Below are 20,681 nucleotides of genomic sequence, written 5' to 3' on the forward strand. Positions count from 1 at the left end.
AGAAGATAAAGAATAAATATAAAAGAAATAAATTTATATATATATGTGATAAATCAAACTAGTAATCATATATAAATTGTTCAGAAAACTAAAGAAGTCAAAGCACTGATACAAATTTGTGTTCTTGATCAGATATTGCATCACATTGGTATAGTGGAAATTTCTGCATAGCACATCTCTTGTGTATGCCCAACCGTAAGATGCTACCTGTTTAATTAACAAGCACAGAAAAAGGAGATAGAATAAAACTAAGGGACATTCCCACCGGTTGACAAGATATTTTTCTTCTGTGGTCAACACGAGCTGCCGTTCAAGGTGACAATGAGATTGACCCACCAGGTTTCACACCGAAGCTACAAACTATACGTGTCGCTTGAGGATTTCACAAATCGAACACAGGCTTGTGCAGCCTGTCGTGACGCTACGGTGTGAAAAGTTTCTGTTGATTGGGTCACTCATTACAAACGACATGTGTGTGCCTTCGGTCCGAATTCTTCCTAAATATTGAAGATCCAAGTCACAAGGATGGAAAATTAGGATTTTTGTTAAGATTACGTTTCGAAGGCAGGCGACAACGCCATAAAGGATCATATCCAAACCTGGGAGAACACATTCGAATGGATTGTCCATTGCATAACAGCTTCGTGAAAAGGACACACACACATACTGAGATCGTTTCGGCACAAACACAACGTTCGTACATTTCAACAGAGGAGTCGAGTGATAAAAAATGTCCCGATATCACGTTCTGAAAAGAAAAAGAAAGAAAAAAACAGCAGCTTAAACAGTGGCAGATTTAAGAGACAGTTGCTCTCCATTTTTGGCCCCGCACTATGGCTTTTTAATGCTAACTAAAGTAAACTTTTCTTGCCCCCTCCCCCCCCCCACCTTTTTGGAACTGAATCACCACCATCGACCTTAAACCTTGCGAGGTTCTATCTATACCCCTGTAAAAAAACTGATGTTTAGCCCCCCCCGAAAAGAATTTCTGGATACGTGCCTGTCCCGCAACAATGAATCGTCTTGTATTCGCCATTGTTATGAGAAAACAACAGTCACCTCGGAAACAAAAGGCAGCAGCGGCGGCGCTAGCACCACCTAGCGGTGCTGAGTGGGTGCGGAATTAAATTTACGGGGATGCGATGTTGAAAAGAAAAGAAAAATGAAACATGCATGTATGCTTTAGCCACTACATCAAATGCCAATCAACTTTTAGTAGACTCGTATGAAAATATGCCAATGACGTCATTCATTTTTGCTTGGTTGCTTTGACCACAACATGTACAAAGAAAAAGAAGTGAATGTGGCTTCTCTATCAGATTAGTACCTACCAATTGCTTTCCTGTGGTAGCCTATACAATAATAGTGGTCTCTCTTCAATACTTCATATCATACACCTCATGACGACATGGTTTTCGTTAAGTCATAACGTAAATGACACTGCGACACAGAAAAAACTGATTTGGTTGAATTAACCAAACACGTTTGTTTAATCTATTTGCTAACTGTAAACAATAAACATTGTTTGGTTAAATACTTAAGTTTATTTCAAATGTTATAAAGTAAATTATATAAGCATGCAATGTTTATTGTACATTATCCATTGTCAACTAAAGTTAGTAATTTTGAACTATAATCACATGTGCATGAGCATTTAGTAATCATTTGTTTGTCGCTTGTTGAAACAAGTGCTTGGTTGCCAGAAACTATTTTTCGTTATTCCAAACTTTTTCCTCTGTGAAGTATTATCCGCTGAAAATTCGTCTTGAAAAAGGGGTGCTGAAGCGGAGTGCGGAAGAAAATTAAGGGTGCCCCTGCAAGGCAAAGAACCAAACACATGAGTAACGCCAGGGGCGCCGACTTGTAAAAATTATTGGGGGGGCTCTGATCACTGAAATAAATGAATGACTCACTTCCTCCCTTTTATAAAATTAAAAATTACGTCTTCTTATAGCAGTTTTTAAGCAGCTATTATATTCCTCATGCAAATGAAATGTAACATGAAAAAGTTTAGAAAATGTTTCAAAGTCGCTTTATGTCTTTTGTGTCTGCTCATTTGTTTTTTAGATAACAATTAACATTTTTATTGAAGAGTATGTATTTACATTAAGAGGCCAACCTAACAGTTTTATGCCGGCCTCGGTAGCCGAACGTGTTGGGTGGTTGACTCAACTCGCTTTCATCCAGATGTCTCGGGTTCGAGTTCCAGCGAGGACATGGGTGTGTTTTAATGTCCGCAACAGACATGTGATGGATTGCAAATAATGTTAGTGTTGATGTACCCATAAAATAACTAATATTTACACAAATAGCAGGAAAATAAGTTTTACTTTTTTGTTCTTGCTACAATATTTAACTTTTTAAATTTAATTTTGTAATAATAAAAAAAATAGCATGTACACTAAGATATAAAGTGACATACACAACAAAAACATATGAACATGATTTCAAAATTACGCACTGGGTTATTTTTTTATGAACTCATTAACGAGCGGTCTCAGGTCCAAATTATCAAGCACAGTTTGATTTATGTGGAGCACCGCTAAGCTGCTTAGTCTCTTCTGCCCCATTGTAGATCTCAAATATGTCTTTAGTTGGCGAATAGCACTGAATGACCTTTCGGCTGTGGCTGTCGTCACTGGCACAGTGCGGAGGACCATCATGAATTTGGCAACTTCAGGCAGAAACTCCTGGAGGGTACTCTCTTCCAATAGAACCTTCCTTATGTCACTCATGGTAGTTAGAACCACTTTCTTCTGTTTGGCGATATCACCAAGCATGGACATGTGTAAGGAGAGCCTATCGGCTTCCAAATCTTGGCGAAAGAATTCTCGCTTTTGCTGAAAGTTTGTTGTGCAACTGTTCACAGCTGAGATGCATTCTTTCTCTACGGCTGTTACTTTTTGTAGTCCTGTAGATTCATGTCCTTGTTTAACACATGATTTTGCTGTGTCACACACGTCAGTGTATATTGATTTATAACACTATTTTGAAGTGTAGAACTTGTGAGGTTTGGCAGCATTAGGTTTTTCAAGTTGCCGGGGCAATTCTGGCTCATCAACGAGGCTGGGTTTGACCTCTGTGCATTTTGACCTCTGCCAGAACTGCTCAAAACCCATTCGCTTTTCTTGGAAGATGTCAGTCAAGTATTTTAGTTTTCATCCCACTTCTGTAGCATCAATGTGTGGAAACTGAATCTTACAGTTTACCTCTTCTATTGGATCCATCACATGGCAGTAGAGGGAGAGAAATAAAAATGTCTTGAAGTGAATCATTGTCTCCAGGTATCCAGCACATTTTGATGCTGCGTCAGTAGAATCTTCTTCAGAAAATTTCTCAAAAAATTGAGAAGGTTTTCATAGTTCCTTAAGATCTGTTGCATACTGAAGGCTCTCAACGTCCACCGACGAGGGCAAAGTGGTCGCAGTCCAGTATGGCCAGCCTTCTCATTCACATCAATAATATTCCTAAATATTTGAATTCCTTTAGGGGATTCCCAAACAGTCTTGAAGAAGTCGTTGGCTAAATTTATTATGTCTCTGATTAATATATGATAATTATATTCTTAGTATATAGTAATAAGTCATGTGTTTTGCTGTATCCGGTCATAGCCCCCCCCCCCAAAGTTGATGGTTTGGCGGTCTCAGCCCCCAAAGTTGATGGTCTAGAACATTTCAAATGTGTATTTAAAGTTAAGATCATGTGGCACAATTCATAGTAAACTTTACAAGAGAAGCAAAATGATACATTAGATCCTCTTAAGCAAAATTATTGGGGGGGCTCTGCCCCCACATCATTAACATGGGGGGGGGGAGAAGAGTAAAGAGCCAAAATAAGAATGTTTTTTTTTTCTATCAAGTTAATTCAGACGACATGACGATAGCTACTATTCGTGAGTGGTTTGAACAGAGATTCCATTTAACAATAGATTTCTGAGATTTGTCTTTGAAGTTGTTAGGATCAGCGACGGACGTTATGGAAGGAGGAAGTTCATTCCATGCTCTTGCAGCCGAATAGGTAAAAGATGTTTCGAATAGCTGTTCTCTAGTGTTAGAAGAATAAGTATAGTTTAAAGGAGTGTTTGTCAACAGCCGGGCAGCGATATATTCTGATTAACTGGAATTTTTCTGTGTTCAAATCGCAAAATGCCTATGAAAATCAGCACCTACCAAATTAATTTAATGATATTTGCGTGATGAAAGTACAAGATTGAATTAGATCCTGTCGTCGACAACTAATTGAAACCTAATTATATATTTCTCAACAAGCCTAGACACTGGCGTACGCAGGGGGAGCTGATGGGGCTGCGTCCCCTCCAAAAATTTTGAAAAAATCAAAATTTGCATATTGAAGCAGTGAAAAACTCTTAAAAAGAACCCCGCTGTTATAATTTTTGTCTTTGAACAACTTTTAAAAACAAGACTAAAAATGGTAATTACGAAACATTTTATACTGTATGCCGCCCACCCCAGAACACAGCTTAGTAATATCTGCCTTCATAATTTAAGGAACCTCCTTTAAAAAAAATCCTGCGTACACCAGTGAACCTAAACGCACAACCATGAAATTAGGTGGCTGGGCTGAATTGCGCTGGCAACGTCAAACGGGGTGTTTTGCCTAGTTCAAGCGTCCGACCGACCTCTTTCCGGGGCATACAGTTGTCATCCCTGATCATTGTAGCAAATATTCTCAGTTCGTATCACATGGATTACAAAGACCAACTCTACAACGAGAACTTTCATTCTCTTAAACCTCCGAATACACGGACTTGTGCAACAGCGCGACCTTCCACCACCTGTCTAATTTCATTGTTAGAATTGGGGCATCGACGAAAAGAACGTTGAGAACCACTGGTTTAAAGTAGGGATGGCCAAAAAAATCCGGATTTCGGAGCGAGACGAATTACGGAGGCAAGACAGGTTGTGGAAGGATAACGGATACAGAGGGAAAGCGAATTTTGGAGGGAAAACGGATTTCGATCCATATTTTCTATAATTGTCTCATGAATTTAACTATATACTCTAATCTACCACCCGAATGTCAGACTGTATTCCACATAGTACACCCTGGACTGCATTTAGCAGACTAACGAGACTATGGCGTCTTAAAACACTGAGAGAGAGGGGACGGGGGTAATAGAAGCAGAGAAAAATGGTGGAAGGGAAAAATAAGACGTACAACAGCAATGGGAAAAGGTGAAAGAAATACAAAAGAATTCTGGAGAGGGCGAGGGCGAGGGAATATCCGTGTGTGAAACTCAAACTTTATATCTGTCAACCCTAATTTATCAGTATTTGGATCCTGCCCATCCGGTCTAAATTTTTTGGCGCCGCGCATGAAAGAAGCCGACTGCGCTTAGTAATACAGCAGATTTGCCTTCTTTTATGAAATGATTGCACAACTTCATGTTTTCATTTTTGACCATAAAATAATTGGTACAGGTTGACAAAAAGTTGGTACATGAGATCAGTTCTGCAACAATCAGATGTAATCTGAATATTTTTTTGTACGTATGATATGAGAGCAGCTGAGGCGCCAGTATTAATCATGTAGGTGTGCTGAGGGGGAGTGGAATGAAAAGTAGGCAAAATCGGGGCTACCTCACTTGGTAGTGCAATGGCAAGGTATTATAAGTGTTCATGGGCGGAAAAAGTTTTGTAGGGGGATCAGGCCATCGATAATAATTGAATAGTAGAAACAATAACAATAATAATTTTATTATAATGCTTATTATTGTTATAAAATAATAACTAGTACAAACTGATTTTATTCCAGTTTATTATTATTATTATTATTATTATTATTATTATTATTATTATTATTATTATTATTATTACAATGTTGATGAGACTCCTCTACTAGATCGATCAGATGAGTGAATATCGAGCACAACTGTTTTTATTGTTCTTTTTTTTACATTTCACACAGTAACAAAAATGCATGGTTATTCTATTTTGTTATTAACTCTTGCATACCTTGTTCTAGAAAAAGCTTTAATAGTTAAGTAGAAATTTTAGTCATGGTGCTTATATTGTATGACCGCTCACATAAAACTCTAATTTTTGGAATTTCGAAACTTGTTATTCTTTGGTTTAAAAGGTATAACATGAAAACATAAATTTGTTCCTGAATTTAACTTCAATCTTTTAGATATAACTTCTTTATTGTGTTAGAATGCCAACAAATCGAACTTTATTTCTGCTTTTAATAATATAAAAATAACAAGTTTCCTATTCTTTCGTAACTTGAAGTGAACCCTACCAATTTTCAGGAGGGGTTGATGGACCCCTTCCCCCTCCCGACGCCCATATTAGTGTTGCCCACGAGATGAGACTTTGGTCTGTCTCGTCTAGTCTCGAAAATATTTGTTTATTTCGTCTCGTGTCTTGTCTCGTCTCGTGAGCAACACTACACGGTATATCAGAGACCGGCGTTCGAGTCCTTGTCGAGCTTGTATTTTTTTCCTGAAATTTGTACGAACAAAACATGTCTTCTCTATTCAAGTGAACACATTCACTCCCAAGACAGACTGAAGCTTTTTGTCCACAGATGACACGTCAAGATCTTGTCAATATAACCGAACAAACGTTGAATATGCTGCGTCATCGTGCACTACGCACAAGGTAATAAAGAGTTGTTGTATCAAACACTTGTTTCTTCACCCGATTACCAAGCAGGGTGTGTGTGTATTTCTCGTTGTCATCCCGAGGCTAAAAACTATCAAAGAATGTCATGTTCAAGATCTTGGTTGGAATGTGTTTAAGAGATGAGTCATGCTGTTTACTTGTGAATGTCTCCAGTAAACTTCTCTAGTGAAAGTATTCTTTCTGCACACAGCCTGGGTATAATGTGTAACCAATCGACTCTGTGTTCATTAGAACACCCACAACGTTTCCTACGCCCTCTATGCACGGGGTTTCTAAACCTCAAATTATGATTTTGTAAATGAAATAAAGAACTGAAAATAAGCACAAAACAAAAACGGCCAAAAATGTAAAAAGATGAAAACTAACAATGCTTACTGGTATGTTGTATTGCCTTCAAGGTCCCGAATTAAAATATGACTTGATCAGCTTCTGATCTTTGTTGATCATGTAATCATGTAATTGAAATATCTGAAATTTTAATAAAGACATTGTGCATTCAATACGGTGGACCTGTTCGTAGGCCTAGCCCTCTTCTTGGTGGATGATGATGAACTTTTACGGCCCACCACTGGCGTCGCCACTGTGTAAAATAAAAGCAACATGATGCAGAACAAATCATATTAATGTCTTGTCTTTTCAGCTTAGCGAGCAAAACAAACCATATTCCCACTTTATCCCTTCAACGTACATAAATTCCCTGATTCTACGGTTCCTCCTATAGAATGATAAAAGGAAGAATCTAGCTGTAACTAGATAAATTGCAAGTAAGGGGTCCTTGATGTTGCATCTTCCCTTCCCCTCTTCAAAGTGTCAATGTCGTCATCCATTCTAAACTCAACAAAGCGTGAGGACTTGGTTAGATCCTTGCTGTTAGTGAGGCTGTGTAATTTAACCGACCGACAATCCATAGTATAGTGCCTGCTTCAGGACTAAACACAAGGAGGAATGAGTTTGAAGACATTTCTTGCATTTTTGACCGTGAGCTCCTTGTTTCAAATTGGTGCCGGATTAGGTAAGTCTTCAGTGTTTATTTACTTTTTTTGTTTGCGTTTGCATTTCTATTATTATAGTCTGTGCTAAGTGAGCTTTCTACTTCTGTAGATCAATTATGAGAAAGAAGTTGAATGATGGCTTTTTTTAAAAAATAAATCAGTCACCGATTCAAACTTAGGAAATAACAGTGTTCATAGTGCGCTACGCGTAAGAAATCAAAACAGACGTTAATTGATTGAATTGTTATATTTAAGACCACCTTATGCACAGAAAGGCTAATCGGGACTGGACCTACAGTTTAAACTGGCATCCGAACCACTGTGCCATGTGCCTCCACCGGATATCGAACCCGGAACCCCCTTCATTACAAGACGGCGACGTTATCACTACGCCATGGTGGAGGGCCAGAAGACAGATAAACGAACAATATATTGCCATAGCAAATATTGCCAGGGATGTTTGTGTGTGTGTGTGTGTGTGGTATATTAATTAATGTACTCAAGATTCATTACAACATGAACACACTAGTTAAATGGTTATACTATAACGAACACTTACACGTCATCACAATATACACGCACAGTAAAATAGCCAAATAAATTTGTTGGCCAGTTTAGAGCAAATATTTTGAAATAATCAATGCCTCTTACTTCAATACGATTAAATATATACAATGATATTCCTTCAAGCGTAATACATTCTAAAAGGCTGGCATTTCCTATTGAGTTTTAAAGTTGGACTTCCGAAAGAAAACTCATGCAAGGTATTAAACAGGAACACCGTTAACAAGGATGACTCGATTAGCTGCTAAGTACAAACTCGGAGGCAATTGTAACTGGAAATTAGATGTATCCGGTTTGCTTCTTTATCTTAAGACTTGTAGCCTTGAGAATACAACAAATTCATTTTCTGCAACTACTGTCCCAACAAAACTAACATCCAGTGCAAGATCTACAAGCCGCAAAACCCTGCAGTGCGGGGGCCCGGAGACAAGTAAACTTTTAGGGGGTCCTCAGCCATTGACATAGTAGAGGGTTCGCGTATGTAAAAACTAAACGTAGTTAATCAGGGGTACAGAAACGATTACAATATACACAGGTAAATGTAAAGTTAAAGTTCCATGTGCATACAGCCATGAAAGCACATGTAGGGTAGGGCCCCACATATTTTGGATGCGGGAACAAAGCCGGAAAAATTCCGATCTTAGATCACTCACTCCGGGTCCCCCGTTGGAAGTCAGACTACAGGGTGGCTCAATAAGTCACTTAACAGCCCCAGTACAACGCCACTGCGGCATGGAACGTGAAAATGGCGATGACCAATCGTTGCCTGGCCAAGGGGGAACCACATTGACGTCACCCGCATGGTCGGCAGCCATCTTGATGCCCGCCATCTTGAATTCAACTTCAGAAATTTAAATGGGAAGAGGGTCGTGCGACATATCAAAATGGGCTAGAATTTCACCAGGAAAACAACTGTGACATTTGTTTTCACCTAACTTTAAATTTAAGGGCGATTTCCGCATGGGAGATGGACACGTCCTTTCCTTTTTGCTTAAATGTTTATTGTTTAAAATAATCGTTAGTATGTGATTATGTATATTTATTGTTAGACCAATCACTGAAAATGTCAGGATATTGACTTACCGGTATGTAGTACATATCTTGTAGTATTGGTTGGCATGGGAATTACGTTTGTGTTTTGTCTTTACATAAAAGTTTAAAATAGTGATGATGTGAATTGATCGTGTCAAGAGTAGCATATTTCCTTTTTCACTGATCTGAACGAAAATGCCACTAACACGTGAGGAACGGATTGCCATCATATTGATGTCAGGGGAGAGAAGTACGCGTGACATTGCCGCAGACTTCAATAACCGCAATCCTGCAAGACAACCGGTGTCACATGTGGCCGTCAGCCAGTTGCTGGCAAAGTTCCAAGATACTGGATCTGTCGATGACAAGCCGCGACATGGACGTCCGAAAACAGCCACGGATGAGGGTACTGCTGTAGCGGTGTTGGCATCATTTGCAAAGTCCCCAACCCGTAGCACACGGAGACTGGCGCTGGAAAGCGGTGTCAGCAGGGGTTCAATTCAAAGGATTGTACGTGACCACCACTGGCATCCGTATAAGATACAGCTGCAGCAGCACCTTAGTGAGGACGATCCAGACAGGCGTTTGCAGTTTTGTGAGTGGGCTATAGCACAACTGCAACGTGAACCTGCCGTCGGTAGCAAGATTCTGTTCAGTGATGAGGCTAATTTTTATGTGTCGGGAGAGGTGAATAAGCAAAATCTGCGGTACTGGTCACCCGAAAATCCACATTGGACAGATCCCAGCAAGGTGACGGGAGGCGGGAAGCTAATGGTGTGGTGTGGTACTTGGGGTTCCCGACTTGTTGGTCCATTTTTCATTGAGGGCAACTTAAATGCAGAGGGCTACTTGCTTCTGCTACGAGAGCAGATCTTACCATCCTTACTGTCCGAGGATGGGAGCTAACCTGAATGGTTCCAGCAAGATGGTGCTCCACCGCACTATAGGATGATAGTCCGTCAGTACCTGGATCAACAATTCCCTCACCACTGGATTGGTCGCCGAGGGACTGTGGAATGGCCTGCACGCTCACCTGACCTGACACCATTGGACTTTTACCTCTGGGGACACCTGAAAGCCATGGTGTATGCTACGAAAATCAGGGATCTGGCCCACTTGCGCACACGCATTGTGGATGCCTGTACTGCAATAACTCCTGAGGTCCTTCAGAATGTGGTAAGGTCATGGGAGAGACGATTACACGTGTGTGTTGCGCAAGAGGGACGTTATATTGAGCATGTGTTATAACTTTGTGGTATTGTTAACTCTGCAACAATTAAAGTTAAGTGAAAACAAATGTCACAGTTGTTTTCCTGGTGAAATTCTAGCCCATTTTGATATGTCGCACGACCCTCTTCCCATTTAAATTTCTGAAGTTGAATTCAAGATGGCGGACATGAAGATGTCTGCCGACCATGCGGGTGACGTCAATGTGGTTCTCCCTTGGCCTGATAACGATTGGCCATCGCCATTTTCACGTCCCATGCCGCAGTGGCGTTGTACTGGGGGTGTTAAGTGACTTATTGAGCCACCCTGTAGAATCAAATCAGGCTACAATTTCACGAGAAATGCAGTGATGAAGGTTTATTCAACCTATCTTTAATAACGAAAAAGTTATGACTGCATGATTGGAATAAATGTGTCATTTTCCAGGTGTGAGAAAACAGTGTCATAGTCATATATTGTATATATATATTTCCATTTAAATTTTTTGATTGATTGATTGAGTTGGTGTTTTAAGTCCACTTTGTGCACATTAAGGCTATTCGTGACTTGACCTACAGTTTAAAGTGGGATCCGAACCACTATGTGCCTCCAACGGGCATCGAACCCGGGACTCCTTGATTACAAGTCGAAGACGCTACCACTGCGCCATCGGGGAAGCCGTTAATTAAATTTTTTGAATTGCGTTCAATATGGTGGCCACCAATATGGCGGACGTCTGCTTGGAACACACCAATGTGGTTCCCCCTAGCCTAACCTGCTTCTATCATGACCAATTTTACCCAGCTTAATTTATTTACTTTTTATAGAGGGTGTTAAGGGACTTTTGAATCAGCCTGTAGGTCCTTTTATGTGACTTCGTCAACATGACATCAATAATTACACACACATATACATTATATATCAATATGTGTAATATATATATAGGAATGTGTGATGGTGTGTGTGTGTGTGTGTGATGGTATTTACTATTCTATGATGGTAGGTAGGTAGAGGGGCCTTTTCGGGGGGGCAAAGTTTGTAGATCCGGCACTGCTAACATCATTATGTATATCTTATTCTTTTAAATATAATAACTTTTGCATTACACACGCTTGGATTAAACTAATTACTGAAACTAGAGCCTCTTAACGCATTGGCTTCGAGACGTTATAGTTTTTGTTTGATAATGAAGTTAGTGTTTGCAGAAATTTATCATGCGTCTGTCACGGAAGATAGCCGAGCGTGTTCAGTAGTCAAGTCACAGTCTCGAGTTAGAAGGCTTTGGGTCAAAGTCCTGGCCTGTGCCACGTTGGTTTTCCTTTGTTACGCTCTGTCCCTGGTCACTTCACAAGTAGGACTAAGGCCCGCTTTAGACGAAAGCATTCTCCTTAGCATTTTTCTTCACATTTATGCCATGACCAAGAAGCTACCGTGTAAAGTGGGAAATGTTATGGCATTTCAGATGCCATGACATATTTTATGACATTTCTCAAGGATAGGATCAGTCCGAATCATTTTTCGAAGCGTAACCAATCAGAGGCGAGCTCTAGGTCACGAGTGCAGTTATAATGGCCGCCGCATGAGATGTAAACAACACTTCACACGTTTAAACGACAATAACTATTCAACCGAGAGGAATATCGCTTCGTATTAAATGGTTTTAGGTAGAGAAGAATGGCGCTGATTAAATACATACTTTACAAGGTTTACTGTACACGCATGGAAGAATATTTTAGCTTTTTCAATTGTAAACACCGCGCACTCACCATAGACGGTGTAACTCGACGTGCCTTTCGTGCTGTATGTATTGTACATTGTAATTGCAACAGCTAACGGAAATGTTCCATGAAATGCTTTGGTGTAAACTACTATCTGTTATAATATTTTTGGAAGCATTTGCGGAGCATTTATGCTAGAGTCGTTTTGACGTTCAGAAGACACAACGGCGCTTATGGAGAAACCGCACAGTGTTGCCAATACAGCGCTAGCTCATGTCGCCGGGTAATGATGACCTTCCTTCACAATGAAGGTGTTACATATTTTGTATATATAATGATAATTATATGTAATTATTAATATTAATATTATACTGTGAACGTTACAGTTACCCTTTTTACTATGATCCATTGCGATCACTACATACGCGAGTGTAATGCACGAATATGACACTTCAGAAATCACTTAAAAAAGTAAAAATCACTGAGCGCTCACACAACTGAAAACACTTTTTCGGGAGAGGGAAAAAGTGTAAACAGACCAAAGCAGATCTCTCACTCAAGTAAGGGGAACCTGGCACATGGGTTAGATTAAGTTACAACCCAAACAAACAAATGAGTTATGGCCCACGTGAACTGATAAGACGTGAATGACTCAAGCAAGGCATGTCATATTTCTATCTTGAAGCCCCATATTTTGTCACGTGTTGGAAAGCCTTTCAAGGGTTAATATAGTGTCTATGAATTTATGTGTACGTTGGAAACTGAAAGGTGATCTTCATTTCAGTATTAATGTCGACAGTAATGTAAACGAAAACAACGTCTATTTGCGACAGCACTAATGTTGATCACAACAGCAGCATTGGAAATAATTTTCAATTATTAAATTTAAGTAATTTCAATTCTATTATAACAAACAGCATGAAGTTCATATTTTTACTGAATGGAAATAAAATAACTCGAAAACTTGGTGGTGATTAGCCGGAATGCTGCGGTGAGTCAGCTGAAGATGGCCAGACAACGTCTCCTTGCTTCGCGCACGGTTCGGGTTAAAAAGAAACTCCAAATGCATGGAAGTAATATTTCTGGGAACCTTTGAGTGGTTATAAAAAATAATTTCATTATTTTCTCCACAACTTTGTCGCTGGAAGTTTTTACTTGGAATTACAGAACAAAAAATGGCCAGCGACGACATTTTCTACTGCACGAATATAAAAAATCTCCACATACTTTATTTGAATATTTTTTAATGCAAATATGCTTTAAAGTATTGATAAATCCTGAGTACCACCGTCACCTATGACAATTAAAAAACAGTGTCAATTTTTTTCATAATAAAAGCTTCAATTTTACGGCATGTTTCAACGTTAGGAATGAAAACAATGTAAAAATTGTGTTTTCACAGAAAATTTGCGTTTTTAAATTATCTGAAATTATGTAAGCAAGTTACCAGTTTTTTGTGTTCACCATCGTATTCTCTACGAAATTTCCTGCAAAACTGCAGATACCGATTTTACTTAAGCTAAATTTGTAAATCCAGAAATTTGACAACAGCGCGCTCGTATTTCCCATAAGAAAAGCATTGCCCATAAGAGCCCATTGTGTCTTCTGAACGTGAAAACGACTCTAGCAAGAATGTTAATGGAAATGCTTTTGTCTAAAGCCGGCTTAAGAGGGTTCGACCAATGAACGCGTGGGAGGAAGAAGTGATGACATGGAAGGGAAAGCACAGCTGCAACTACCTTCCGTTTGCATCAGCGTGCACTGCTTTGCTCGGCCCACTTGCTTTCTCCCCTTATCTACAGTTATAAGAGGCCTTGCTCCGAACATTACCGGGACAGAGTGTAGTATTTCATCACCAGTTTCATCGAATCGTCTTGACGAAAAGCAACGCAAGATAAGAAAAAACGAAAGTAATTTAACACATAACATCCGTGACACACGTTGATCAATTTCTGTAGAAATTAAATACTGACAAACACAAAATGTAGATAGTGAAATACAGCGTGTTAAGGTTCTGGATTCAGTAACAGACTCAAGTAATGCATGCGTCTATAAAAAGTTAAGTGTAACATCCGTGACAATTCAGATTGCCAACATAAGTTCATGCCAATTAAAAAAATATATTATTGTGATTTGCTTTATTTTACTTCGCTTTTTGTGCCACTTTTGGCTAATTTGCGAAGTTAGAGATGAGTGATGATATGATGAAATTGATGAATGGACACTCACAAACATCCATGCCCAGGCCAGGATTCGAACCCGGGACCCTTGCATGCCGATGAAAACTACGACGGTTTTCATTAAATTTACATGAAACAAAGAGTAACGGAAGCGTCGTATGTAACTCCAATTAACCTCCCATGCCACAAAGGTTGGTTCCACTTATTCTCAGATAGGCTAATGTGGCATCCGAACCACTATGCCTCCACTGTGTATCGAACCCGGGACCCTTGATTACAAGGCGACGAAGTTAGAACTACACAAATGGGGTAACCCATCCTGCATCGTGCCATGAAGATACATTCGGAATGTGATGGTATGGCTCCACTCATTCTTGATCTCGGCCATGGTCAAGGTGATGAATCACCAACACGCTCCGATAGCCTTTGCCTCTACAGGATCGCCTCAGATACCAAGTGACAAGAAGCAAATTCCTGCATGACCAATCCCAGGAATCGAACCCGGGTCTCCTACGTGGCAATCAGATGCGACTGCACCCCCAGTGCAACGGTCAGGATTCTAGAGGTGGGTGGGAGTTGGCCCCCTGCCCCCTTCCAGCTACGGCTCTGACATCACCACGATTCGTGTTAACATACAGGAGATATGCTAGTGTGTATGTCAATCCCTAACAAGTTGGCATATTTCCATAAAATTTGCACCGGGTTTGTAGTAACAACGTCGTAGGTAAATTACCATTAATAATATAAGATAAACGGGTCTCTATGATGGCGTAGTGGTAACGTCATCGTCTTGTAATCGAGCTCCATACCTGATGGAGGCACTAGGTGCTTCAGAACTTGCTTTAAACTGCATGTTCCGTCCCGATTAGCCTTTTTGTGCATAAAGTGTGACTAAAATACAAAAATTCAAATAAATAAATATTAATACAAATCATAAATTGACTGACACATTTCCATAACTCTTGCAAGAAATGAAAGTAACGAGATCGGTTACTCAAAAGCGCCTCATAAAATTAGTTTTAGAGAGTTTACAAAAGTTGCAATTATGTATCTGAATGTAAAAAAAAGGGCGTATATTTATTCAAATGTTATAATTCTTGGAGTTGTGCACTTGAAATATTGGTAAAGGACTTCCCCGATGCCATAGTGGTAATATCGTCGCCTTGTAATCAAGGGGTCCCGGGTTCGATACCCGTTGGTTCGGATTCCACTTTAAATAGGCCGTCCGAATTAGTTTTTCTGTGCACAAAGTGGACTTAAAACAAAAATTCAGTCATTCAATATGGGTAAAGAAGATCCAATGAGCAGCTAACATAATTGTAAGTAAACTTTATATCGCTTTAATCTATTTTTCTACCGTCTGCATTTTTCAATGGGATGGAATTCAGCTGATGGCTGAAGCAGAATTTGTCCCCCGTTTATTGGAAATGTTGTTTTACTTTTTCAAATTCGCATTACAGGTATAACCAAGCGAATAAGCATGGGTGAATTTGTCCACTTTATGTTTGCCGTTGACTGTACAAAATAGAAATTTCAGATACAATTATTTCAGAAATGTCCATTCACATGCGATGTGTTTACTTACAGCAACCACTGTTTGCACTCAGCATATTCTGGGAGAAACATACTTCATCGAATGCCCGGATATAAATAATGAAACGCAGTACTGTTGCATGAACAATGGCCTTCTTCATTGTTGCTCCTATGAAGATTACGAGGCACGCACTAATGGCCCAAGGTAGGTGCTAATTGGGTGATTTATTAACAATAGCCAATGGCGTATGTCTGAACTTTTGAGGTAATTTTTTTAATAATTTCATGGTCATTCTATTGGTCATTTTTAATGATTTTCTTAGGTCATCAACTTCCGAGCCCTACTTATCATCAAGTTAGGTTCGGCACAAAGTCGATTCGGTCTCTTGAAAATGACTTGAATATAATACATAATAAAATAAATCGAGAACATTTACAAGATCCAGGTGTTTCACCTAAATATTTAAAGAATTATAGTTACTGTTAGAAGGATCTTAATACATGGATGCGAAACTTGGTCCCTTACATTTAAAGAAGAACAAAGTAAGAGTATTTAAAAATAAAATCCTTTGAAAAATATTTGGGCGTAAAAGGGATGAAGAGACAGGTTAATGGTGAAGTTTACATAAGTTAAAACTACATAATTTGTATGCATGTCCAGATATTATTAGAATGGTTAAATCAATACGACTTAGGTGGGATGGTCATGTGGCACGAATGGGAAGAGTTTACAGGATTCTTGTTGGGAAACCTGATGGTAAGAGACCTGTAGGAAGGCCAAGACTATGATGGAGGGATAACGTTGAGATGGACATAAAAGAAATCGGTAGGGATGGAAAAAGAGTGGATAGATCTTGCTCAGAATAGGGACAGGTGGAAGGCCTGTGTTGCTGCAGACATAAACCTTCGGGTTTGAGAAGGCTAGAGAGTTAGTTAGGATCTTAATACATGTGCACATTTGTCCAGTGGCGTGCCCAGGGCGGTTGTTGACAGTTATAATTCTAGCCTATATTTAACAACAAAAAAGAACAAATGTAGGAATACAGGACTGACTACGAAAAGAAGAAATTCCCAGGCATGCCACTCTAAATGTTTACAAGCTCAGACGTTAATGACTTTTTTTCTTTCTTTCTTAGCTATGGCACAATCGTCGCTATCATTGTCTCGCAGACTTTATGTTTTGTGGTATTAGCCCTCTTCTGCTGTTACAGATGTGCTTGGTGCCCGGTATACAAGTACAAGAAAAAACAAGAAGACGTGTGCATCGAGAAGGGTATGTAACACCTTCATTCATTTTTCTGTAGACAGCTTAAGTATAGGCTCCATGATTTTCTCAATATTTAAGTGTAAGTAAATCGTAACATGGTCGAATTTGCGGGGTATGTTTGGGGCTTCGAACTGATATGAACATTTTCTTGATGTGAAATTGTGTCTAAATCAAGTGTTAACCCTAGCTTACCCGAGAGGGGGGGGGGGAGGGGCTGTAAATCCCACCACCTCTATTCTTTTTATATCTCAACTGAAATTTATTTTTAAAAAAATTTAAAAAATATATTGTTCACTAGGATGTTCCAAATATTTATGTATAACTTTTGTTTATAAAGACATAAATGTAATGTAAATAGGAGGCAAAATGCACTTGGTGGGCCTATCAGGCGCCACCATTGAATGCGTGAAATTCGAGACACTCATGACAGAGATAGTGTACAATTGGCTGGCAATTATTGTAATTATTATAATTAATAAGCAATTTCAGCTTTATAAACAAAAACACTAATTAAAAATATTATGGTTTTTGTGAGTTCTATTGAATGGTAAAATATGTGTTTTAATCAGTAGTGGAATTTTATTATTATTATTACACGGATTGCAGAAGTTCTCGAACAGGTTGATGCTGCTATGCTGCAGCATGTATGGATGGAGATCGAATATCGTCTCGACGTCCTGAGGGCAACTAACGGGGCGCATGTGGAAGTGTTGTAATTGGAAATAAAACTTTGAGAGCTATAGAACACGTTGCAAAAAACCGCATGTCTTCATCTCATATAGTTTAGGAGTTAAGTTTTATTGTAACGGTAGCAGGACTTTGTGGACACGCTGTATAATAACCAAAGAAACATTGATTTAATAACAAAATGGTTTCTTGAATTTTAGTGATAGAAAAGAGTGTGGGCCTGTGAGCTCCCCCCCCCCCACTCCTTCAGTTAAGTAAGTTTGTCGTACGGCACGAGTAAGCTCCTAGGGTTAAAACTATTGCAATATGGAATGCCATTTATAGGATTTGGTCATTAATTAGTGAAATTAATAACGTGTACAATATTTTTTAATTAAGAACATTATAATTTTTGTTGAGTGAAGTATTGTTAGCTTAAATGGTCCTAGTATTATTTTAGCAATAATATTTGATTGAAAGTTACTCTTTAAACTAATGAACTGAAAACGGACTGTTGTTTGGAATCACCAACGGTGAAGACTGCAGCCAACAAAACATGACAGTCACACGAGGGCAGTGCCTCCTGTGGCAGAAAGTTTTAACTTTACTTTATGCACAAATAGGCTTTTCGGGAACGGGAATCTAACGGGATACCTATATTACAAGTCGAGAGCGTACACCAGCAGCAGTGAATTAGATGTAACAGCTTGCTCTTTAACTTTTATCCCGGTGTATTAATTTGTAATTTGTATCTAATTTGTACAAGAATATGATTAACAATCAACAACTATTGAAGAATGCTCCCTAAATTTCCTACTACGATAAGGGCGTTTTGTGTACAAATTTTATTTTAATCATTATATCTGATATATTTTTGTATTATTATTATTATTATTATTACATAGAGATCAAATTGAAAGTGGATATTATTGCCTTAGTTTTATCTCCCTCGCCACTTGAGGAAAAGTGTTCGAATACAGAAACCATTCTATAGACATTTACAATAGTAGAAATCAAAAATAACTTGCGTTAATAAAACTTGGGGCCCTTGTGTCCATAATGTTCAAGCTGGGGTGTGTAAAAGTTTCTATGGGGGGTTGAAAGTTAATTTTAGCAGTGAAATAACAATAAATTAGTCCTTTAGGAGGGATTGTAAGGAAAAACCTCTAATAAGAATGACCATAGAAAATATTTGTTACGTACTACACTAATATATAAACTGTTATATACTGTTTCTTTTGTTCAAGTTAGAATGAAACATTGTTCATATTTTTTCGTCGAATGCTTTACTATAATATCAGGTATATAATTTTATAAAAAATAATATTTTGAACATAATAAATATATATATGTTCAATGTTTACTTTTCTCATACTACATCAAGGTTCAACAAACATTGTAGCTACTGACATACCGATTACAGTAACAATTGATGACGACTGTAGAAAAAGCACAACAATCCAATCAATACCAAAAGTATGATAAGAAAAGGAAATTGGGAAGACTATTTATTCGGTAAGTGGTGCATTTTCATTTTTTGTACAGGGTGAGCCAAAAGTCTCATTACCCCCTATGTATTTTGCGACGATGGAAGGTTATGGATCTAAAGTAAATAGAGTATGATAAGAGACGAGACATGTTAGCTGAGAAGGTTACAGACAACAATTTAGTCCAGAATGTCTGTGTGGACACCATCATTTTCATAACAGAGAATTATGCGCCTCCAGGTACGGTGTGAAATTCTACGCAGCATTGTGCGAGTGATCGTGCCAAATGCATGCCGAACGGCTTCTTTCAGTTCGTTAATTGTGTGGTAACGCTTACCGGCAACTTTCTGTTTTATATAACCCCACAATGCATTATCACACGATGAAAGATCTGGACTTCGGGGAGGCCAGTCCAGAGGTGTTGGTAAGTGTGGAGAACCACGTCCAATGCATCTGTTACTAAACAGATCATTAAGATATTCTCGCACGGCAATCGAATAATGGGCTGGTGCTCCATCTTGCTGAAACCAGACGCGATCGATAAGTCCTTCGGCTTGCAGCTCCCAACTGAGTATCACTACGAACCTCTACCACAGCACAGACTCCTACGGGGTAATGGGACTTTTGGCTCACCCTGTACACACACATACTGGAACGTCAGCAAGATGTTTCTTTTGCGGAGAGACAAGGAACTTCTATTTTCCCAAACATTGCTTCAGTTTGAAGTTATGATGTTCCTGCAACGATATGTATTAGTCTTACTTGTAATAATAACAACTCCTTTACGTTAATTAGCGTAGCCCAGAGACTTAGGTGGTCAACTATCGATCTCGCCAACAAAGTGTTTCGGGTTCGAGTCCAGACCTGAGCATGGCTGCTCTTTGCCAGTTTCCCCAATCAATTTCATTACATCTTTACTCATTTTCATCGTCGCTGAGTCCGGCCTAGGTAAGAACCGGCGCTGGGAACGTATTTATGGCAGTGGCCCGCTGTTGACGCCTTTACTAACAAGAAACTTGCGGTCAAACAGCCAATTAGGGCTACCGCTGTCCCCCTGTTTGGGCAAGAATCGGCAACCTTAGAATCCTTCCTCCCAGAAACGGCCAGCAGGTAAATCGCATTTTGTCAAAATGACCGTTCTGCGCTGTGAATGCGGGGCCAGGAGTTAGCATGCCAGGATATAGTCAAAAGTGTCAGAAGAGCGACGCTAAATAGCAAAAATAATAATTAGTGCTAATTACTGTGATTGAAATTAAATTATATGTGTGAAATATGTAAGTGTAGGCTGACATTCATTTCTCTGTCTCCCGTGTGCTAGTAAAACGCCCTACAAAGTAGACCGCTCCGATATAATGTGGAAAAAATTGGTATTTTCGACTTTGGAGCATA

General features: G+C 39.1%; 1 protein-coding gene across 1 annotated transcript; it reads left to right on the top strand.

The window, feature by feature from the left end:
- Window positions 1–7,528: 7,528 nt before the first annotated feature.
- Window positions 7,529–19,320, top strand: LOC145979712 (uncharacterized). The gene is made up of 4 exons (XM_083112686.1): window positions 7,529–7,659; window positions 15,927–16,077; window positions 17,009–17,145; window positions 19,190–19,320. Exons 1-4 carry the CDS (start codon window positions 7,593–7,595, stop codon window positions 19,285–19,287), a joined length of 453 nt encoding a protein of 150 aa, XP_082968812.1. The 5' UTR covers window positions 7,529–7,592; the 3' UTR covers window positions 19,288–19,320.
- Window positions 19,321–20,681: the final 1,361 nt, after the last annotated feature.

Source organism: Lepisma saccharinum, chromosome 26 (assembly GCF_977018435.1).
Source record: "Lepisma saccharinum chromosome 26, izLepSacc3.1, whole genome shotgun sequence".
Taxonomy (NCBI): Eukaryota; Metazoa; Arthropoda; class Insecta; order Zygentoma; family Lepismatidae; genus Lepisma; species Lepisma saccharinum.